The 8,020-nt window shown below is 56.4% G+C and overlaps 1 protein-coding gene across 1 annotated transcript; it reads right to left on the bottom strand.

Moving 5' to 3' along the window:
• Window positions 1–327: 327 nt before the first annotated feature.
• On the bottom strand, window positions 328–7,400 carry HMOX1 (heme oxygenase 1). Its single transcript, XM_027595605.1, has 5 exons — window positions 7,248–7,400; window positions 5,900–6,020; window positions 3,429–3,920; window positions 2,622–2,721; window positions 328–1,044 (listed from the first exon to the last, which is right to left on the bottom strand). The coding sequence occupies exons 1-5, from the start codon at window positions 7,370–7,372 to the stop codon at window positions 914–916; spliced, it is 969 nt and encodes a 322-aa protein (XP_027451406.1). The 5' UTR covers window positions 7,373–7,400; the 3' UTR covers window positions 328–913.
• Between the last annotated feature and the right edge of the window lie 620 nt (window positions 7,401–8,020).

Genomic DNA, 8,020 nt, shown 5'->3' on the forward strand with positions numbered 1-8,020 from the left:
GGATCTCACTGGAGTCCCAAAGATTCACTGCATCCACTAAGTAAATTGTATCCCAGAATCGGCTCATTTGAGCCTAACAGGGCAATGCCATCCTCAGTAAAGCTGAGTCTTGCATCAAACAAGGTTCAACACAAAGATTCACACACCAGCTGCCCAAAGCTCACCCCCCACATTCTCAGGACGGAGACCAACATCCGAAACCAGTCCCTTCCACCACCACTTCACCCCTGCTCCCCACCAGGCATTCAAGAGACAAGCAGGGAAACGTTCAGCTCCCCAAGGGTAACAAGAGCCCAAGAAAAACACTTCCAGTTACTATCAGGCACTGGAGTTTATTATTTCACGCAAAAGTTAGAGGCCAAGGCCACAGTGTTGTTAAACACCTCCCTCCCAACCCCACCCCCAAAACTCCCCCCAACTCTGCTATAAAAACAGAACACAACAAAATACCACAGTTCAGGTGGAGCCAGTAACAAAGAGTGGCTCCAAAAAAAACAAGACAAACACAAGACACAACATCGTTGCACATTTATATGAAACTTGCCATGGCCCACAGAGAGGCGGTCATGGCATGTCAAGGAGACCGTGAACCCAGGGCATTTGGAGGTTCAAGAGAGCTGCCACTTCTGGCCATGTCTTCTGGGCTCTGCTGCAGGAACTGGGAGTGCTGAGGGGCCAGGCAGGATGCTCATCCCACTTTGGAAGTTCATGTCAGTGAGCTGGATGTGCTTTTGGTTGGGGAAGATGATGTCACAGACTCTCTTTCCAAAGACAGGGATGCAGGGAGAGGGTGGGGGGCACAGACAGCCCCCCATGTCTAAGGTAAGGAAGCCAGCCAAGAGAGATGCCTTCTCCAGAAAGCAGGCCCTCCACTGGACACAGCTCACAGTGTAAGGAGCCAGCGCCCTTGCATTCACATGACATAAAGCCCCACAGCAACCGTTGCCACCAGGAAGCTGAGCGTAAGGACCCATCGGAGGAGCGGTGCCTGGGAGAGAAGGCTGAGCTGGGGCTTCCCTCTGGGAGTCTCCGTGGGAGTCGAGTCTGAAAGAGAGAGGGGGCAATGTCACCAACAGGTGGACAGAGGTGGGGGGTATGGGAGGTCACAGAAAAACACAGCAAAAGGGCCTCAGCAGTCTCTAGTACAGTCCCTGCTCAAGGCCAGGATTCTGCTAGCGCAGACGGGGAGCCCTCTGGCCACTGCTTAGATGCCTCCAAAGACAGGGAGCTTACTACTTCTCCAAGCTGTCCACTTTTCCATTTTCAGCCAGCCCACATTGTGAGAACACACCCTCCAGGAGCACTCGAGGGGACCACACTGCGTGAGGGTAAAGACCCCTCTCCCTACCAGGTAGCTCATCCCATCCCATCAGGACTGGCCTCCTTCCCATGTTCCCAGGCACAATTCCACCAACAGAGGGTTCCACGTGGTCCCCGCTCAGGTGGGGAAGCCACAGGGCAGGCGGGGGAGGGTGGCTCCAGGAGCAAAGGCATCAGTAACCTGCCGAGCAGGCAGCTGGGCTTCACCTCTTTGTTCACCCCCGCCAACCGCCGAGCCACAATCCCGCCCAACCGTGTGTCAGGCTCAGTGAGGGTATATTTCGTGGAGCACTTTGGTCTTTCTGGAAGTTTTCCAGATATTCTCTCAGCACATGTCTCCCTCTGAGGCACATGAGAGAGGAACTGACATGCAATAAGACCCAGGGGGGTTCCTTGTCTTCCCGGTGTCCCATGGCACGGTTAACAGCTAGGACCGCTCCCAGCCACCCTGCCCCACATCAGGCAGTCTCTGCTCAGGAACCCTGAAAGGGCCGAAAAAAAGTATCTAAATTAAGAGGCTCATGGGGCACCTGGATGGCTCAGTCCGTTGAGCATCCGACTCTTGCTCTCAGCTCAGGTCACAACCTCAGGGTCGTGAGTTCAAGCCACACACACACACACACACACACACACACACACACACACACACACACACACACATGCTCTGCCCATGACTCCTGACACACACACACACACACACACACACACACACACACGCTCTGCCCATGACTCCTGAGGGTCCTGTGTGCCACACACACACACACACACACACACACACACGCTCTGCCCATGACTCCTGACACACACACACACACACACACACACACGCTCTGCCCATGACTCCTGAGGGTCCTTTGTGTGCACGTCTGTACTTGTAACCAGTGAACTAGAACTTGTCGACTGCCCTTGATTTTATTCTTTTTTTTTTTTTAAGATTTTATTTATTTATTTGAGAGAGGCAGAGAGTGAGAGATAGAAAGCACGAGAGGGAAGAGGGTCAGAGGGAGAAGCAGACTCCCTGCCGAGCAGGGAGCCCGATGTGGGACTCGATCCCGGGACTCCAAGATCATGACCTGAGCCAAAAGCAGTCGCTTAACCAACTGAGCCACCCAGGCGCCCTCGACCGCCCTTGATTTTAGAGACTGAGGTTGCACAGCTGGCCCTGAGCCACACTCCGAAAGATGGCCCCAGGGCCCTGTGCCCGCACTCTACTTCTCACTTAAAATACTCAGAAAACAGAGACAGACAGCTGGGCCCCGGGCTCGCCTTCCACAGAGCTCATCCCGGCGGGGAGGCCTCACCTTGCACCCCACTGTCAACACGCCGGCGCAGCCCCGGGGCCTGCGAGGGGCTCTGGTCCTCGGGGTCCTGGCTCAGCAGCTCCTGCAGCTCCTCAAACAGCTACAAGACAGAAGACACGCGAGCCCGCCCCAGTGAGAGATGGCACTAGGCCCCGGCCGAAGATGGTATGTTAAGTTGTGCTAGGAAATCTTGAGGATTTCACAAAATCGTTAAGAAAAACATTGAGCAGTCCCATTCCCGTCACCCAGCTTTTGAGAGAAAATGTGACAGGTGCATCTGCGTCACCTGCTTGCTCCTCCCCTCATGCTCGCAGGCAACCAGCATCCTGTCATGAGGGCATCCTGTTCATGCCCTTGTCCCGTGTCCTGGCCATGCCTGCACCGCCTGGGACCCTCCCCCCGCCATGCCAACCTGGCCACACACACACACGATGGCAATGTTGTAGCGGAGTGCTGTCGCAGAGGGCTACAGCGGTGCCCGTCACATCCCCAAAAGAACACAGCTGACACAACAGGGCCGGCCCTGTGGCAGCTCCTGCCATCGGGCCTCGATGGGTATGAACTCACTTGAGCCTCCCAACAACTCTAAGAGGCGGGGGCTGTTATAGCCCCATTTTACAGATGGGGCAACTGAGACGAGAGCAGCCAGCTAGTCAGTGGCAGAACTGAAAGCCTGGCTTCACCACAACCCACAGCCCCTTCCGCTGCACAGAACCATCCCCAGAGTGTCGGGGGGAGGGTGCAGGGGTGCAGGGAGGGTGCGGGGGCGGGGGGGACGGCGGCCGCCCTGGGCTGCCAGACCCTCACCTGAATGTTGAGCAGGAACGCAGCCTGGGCCTCCTCGAGGACTCGCTGCCTGACCTCGGGGGTCATCTCCAGAGAGTTCATGCGGGAGCGGTAGAGTTGCTTGAACTTCGTGGGGCTGGCGATGTTGGGGAAGGTGAAGAAGTCCACGCCCTCCCCGGAGCTGGGCAGGGCCAGGGCCTTCTGAGCGATCTTCTTGAGGACCTGGCCCCCCGACAGGTCGCCGAGGTAGCGGGTGTAGGCATGGGCTACCAGCAGCTCCGGCTGCCTGCGCCCCACGTCCTGGAGCCTCCGCACGTAGCGCCGTGTGGCCTGTGTGTAGGGGATGGCCTCCTGCCAGTGCGCTCCGTACCAGAAGGCCATGTCCCGCTCCAGGGCAGCCTTGCGGTGCAGCTCTTCTGGGAAGTAAAGGGGGGCGTAGACCGGGTTGTCCCGGTTGCGCTCGATCTCCTCCTCCAGGGCCACGTAGATGTGGTAAAGAGAGGCCATCACCAGCTGAAATGGTCAAACGAGTAGGTCAGGCTGCTGGCCTCGTGCAAGAACCCCACCCAGCCTCTTCGTGGCTGCCTTAGCGAGACCCTCGGGGACTCCCCAGGCTGGGCTCCCGCCTGCTGCCGCCCCCCCCAACTCCAGTGGAACTGAAAACCCTTTCACTCCACTGGATGAACGTGCAGCCTAACTTATTCCTTATAAAACCCCAACAGAGGAGTTGCTATCCCCGCTTTACGGAAAAGGAAACTAGGCTTGGAGAACGTAGGAGACGGTGAGACCTCACAGGAGCAAGAAATGAAAACTGGAGTCAGGCCGAGGCGTTGCTAGGAGCCAGCACAGCTCTGGAGCAAGGGAGGACCTGAATGAACGCCTTCCGGGGAGCCTCCCAGCCCCTCTGGACTTTGACCTCCGATTCTCCTTCCCTGAGACCCACTCTGAACCCCACCACCTCCAGAGGCTGGGCTGGGGGGACCGGCTCAGCACACCTTGGCTTGGGAATCTCCCGTTACACATTAATACTCTAGTCTGAGTTTGAAGGAGGACCACTGGTTGAGGTTTCCGACTTATTTCTGAGCCATGAACCTTCTCAATGGGGCAGAAAGCCAGGCAGCCAGATACAAAACAGCCTGGGTTATCGAGTGTGCCAACCTGGTTCTAACCTCAGCTCCCTGGGCTGTGTGACCCTGGGTAAGCCACCTGCCCTCTCTGGGTCATGGAAGGTCTGAGCGACTGTCCCGTCAAGCCCTGGTCCCCTCCCCTGCCAAAGGGGACAACGATGTCCTAAAGGGGGCTGACGTGAGAGTCAAGGAGGGTGACACAGGTCAAGTACTAGACAGAGGCTGGCACTTGGCCCTCAGTTCCGAAGCTGTGGTGATAAATGCCCCCCTCCATCAGCATCCTCTACGTGAGCATGGGGTTCTCTCCCGGATCTTCGTGCCCACTTTGGACTCAGTGGCTTAGAGGCAAGATCCAAAGTCCCAGTGTCTGGGGATGGGATACTCCGGCAGTCACCTCCCTGGATCCTGCTGGCCCGCAGCCACAGTCCAACAACTGGGTATATGCCATCTTCTTGGGGGGGGGTGGACGACGGGGAGAGGAAGCCAAGACTAGACGTGGCAGCCAAGGGCCTGACCCCCTGGAACCGTATGACACGTGTCACCGAAGCATCTCTCCGACTGGAAGTGGGGGGAGGGTGCAGGCCGCAAAAGGGAGGGAGGGGTGTCAGGAGTCAGGGGATAGAGCTCCCCACCCCAGCACCTTCTGTTCAACCTGAACAAGCCTCTCCTCGCACTGATGTCTGAACACCTGACACCTGCCCGATTCTTCGAGCGCTCGCCTTCTATTTGCATGAATTCCTCAGCCGTGCTGGGAAACAGCAAAATCCGTGCCTAGCAGAGAGCGGGTGCTTAGGAAGACCCTGCTGTCGAAATCCCACTTCACAGAGGAGATGCCCACAATCTTCCTGTGAGCCAGTGGTTGTGCTCGGCCTCGAACACATGCCACCCCTTACCTGAATTCAGAGGCACATCAGAATTAGGTCAGGAGCACTAGCTTTGAAGGGAAACCAGCCTTGGTCTGATTGCAGCCTTTCCCATTTACCTGCTGGCTGTGTGACCTTCCGCTAGCTCCTTCACCTCTCTGAGCCTGCCCTTCCTCATCTTCCTTACCCAGAGCTGAGGCACAGATTAGAGATGGAGTGCGTAAAATGCCCAGCACAGAACAGGGGCTCAGGAACTGGCTCTACTACCCTAGCCCCTCCACGGCACTACATGGCAGGCTGTGAACTTGCTACGTGACCTTGAGTAGGTCACCTGCCCTCTTTAAGCCTCAATGTCATCTGCAACATGATTCCCTTGGACATGCCCCTCTGGTCCCTCAGCATCCCTGGTCCCAATCCCCACTTAAACCACTGGCCTGAGCACCTCGGACACACTCACACCCGTCACACCCTCCAGCGGTGCTGGTCCCACCAGGCCACATACCTTAAAGCCTTTTTGGGTCACCTGGCCCTTCTGGAAGTTCTTCATGAACTCGGCATTCTCCGCCTGGATGTGCACCTCCTTGGTGGCCTCCTTCAGGGCCTCTGACAAATCCTGGGGCATGCTGCAGAAGGGAGGGAGGGAGGGAGGGAGGGAGGGAGGGAGGGAGTGAGGGTGGGTGAACACGGATGGCTCCGAGCAAGGTTCCTCCCAACGCTGAGTTTCTGAGGATGCCACCTGCCCATCAGCAGGCCTTTGAGTGGTATCAGGCTTCTCTGCAGAAATAAGTCCATCCCGCCATCTGATACACAGGCAAGGTTCCTAACTACCTTAGGATGCAGCCCCATCAACATGCTCCAAGTCATATGACCAATTGGGAAATCCTGGTACCAGTTATTGTTTGGGGGGAGGTTTGCAACACCCAGGGAGAAGTAGCCCCGGCAGTATGAACGGTCATATTTCATATGAACATTCATATTTTATAAGAACATTCATATTTCATATCATAATTGCTTTGATTGGCTTTAGACCCAAATTTAATTCATCTATTCTATTGACATTTCACACTCAAATCCCCTATAATGTTACGCTCATCATAAAAGCACTTGGGTTAAAAAATCTGCAAAACTCTGTTTTACTCAAAGAAAAAAGTCCCTGAGAGTATTTCTGCCCCATGTCCGTCTCCACCTCCTGCAGAATTGTCATTTCTCTTTTCTCTCCCGTACTCCTTCCAGAAACATCACCGTGGTTCTATACATACTCATCAAACTCTTGGGAGAAGGGAAGGGGCCAGACTTGGAGGTGGACAGACTGTGGTTCAAATCCCAGCTTGGACACCTGCTAGCCAGGGGGCCTTGGGCTTCTTGCCTCCCTAAATTGTGCAGTGCTCATCTGTAAAATGGGGACAGGACAGCCACAGTGGTGTCTGGTTCAGGTGCTGGACCGCTAGTAAGAGGAGGATGTGGCCACCAGGGGGCTCTGGCAAGAGAACGAGCCACTGTCACCCAGGCTCCTCGGCAGCCCCAGGGATTCTAGATTAAGCAGACAGCACCTCCAAGGACATTAAATCAAAAAGTACAAAAAAAAAAAAAAAAACCATAGGGACACTCCCATCTGGTTACCAGCCCTGTGCCAGGGAGTCAGACGTGTAAATCACCTTTCATCCCTCTAATCACCCCCCACCGGACAGGACCGAAACCGGGCTCCTCCTTAGTCCAAAGCCCAAGGGAACTCAGAGAAGAGGCTTCCCGGCTCTGTCTCGGAGAGGGGCTGCAGACCACAGCTAGGCGGCACGGCAGGGGCTGCCCTCCCGGGAGAGACCGATTCCCCGCGCCCCGCGCCCCGCGCTTGCCTGTCGGGCTGCGGGCGCTCCATCCGGCCGGCGCTCGGTACGGGCTCCGGTGCGGGCTCCGACGTGTCCAGACGCGCAGAAGGACGTGCGAGAGTGACTGTGCCGAGCGCGGCCGCGCCGTCCATTTATCCCAGCGGCGGGTCACGTGGTGGCGGTCAGCAGCTGATCCCCACATTCGGCCAGACGTTGCAACACCCGCGCCGCGCCCGCCCCGGGCCAGCGGGGGCGGAGGGGGAGCGGTCATATGACCCAAAGAAAACAAAGCAATTTAAAACAGGACGCTTAAAAAAAAAAAAAAAAGCAAACCTCCTGTGGAAATCTGAGCGGCTGTGTGATTTCGTCCCTTCCAGAGGCCCCCATGGCAGGACGGGACTTGCGCACCTTGGGATTCTGAAAGGTCCAGAAAGCTGGGAGGCTAGTGGGCAACGGCCGGGACGTACGAGCCCCAGACCCTGCCTGCTGTCCCCTCCTCCCCGTGCTGCGAGCCTGCGCTCCCTAGACGTCACCTCACCCCAGCGGACCCTGCGCTGACAGCCTGCGTCCTAATTCTCACTCTATATGTACAATTAGGACCTGTTTTTTTTTTTGGAGCACCTACTAAGTGTTAGAGACTGTATTGTGTTTATGGTTCCTCCCTACAACTATTCTCTGGGGTAGATCACTACCATTTTACAGACGGGGAAACTGAGGCAGGGGGTGATGACGTGGCGTTCCCGGGGTCACACATAAAGCAGGAAACTGGGACCCAAACCTGGGAGTGAGTTGAACTCTGC

Source organism: Zalophus californianus, chromosome 9, assembly GCF_009762305.2.
Source record: "Zalophus californianus isolate mZalCal1 chromosome 9, mZalCal1.pri.v2, whole genome shotgun sequence".
NCBI lineage: Eukaryota > Metazoa > Chordata > Mammalia > Carnivora > Otariidae > Zalophus > Zalophus californianus.

Excerpts from the sequence above, each read along its gene's own strand:
- HMOX1 (XM_027595605.1), bottom strand. The coding sequence starts at position 7,372 with ATGGACGGCGCGGCCGCGCTCGGCACAGTCACTCTCGCACGTCCTTCT. Across the intron at positions 3,921-5,899 it reads TGACCCAAAAAGGCTTTAAG|CTGGTGATGGCCTCTCTTTA; the intron begins GTATGTGGCCTG and ends TGACCATTTCAG. Across the intron at positions 2,722-3,428 it reads CGTTCCTGCTCAACATTCAG|CTGTTTGAGGAGCTGCAGGA; the intron begins GTGAGGGTCTGG and ends TCTGTCTTGTAG.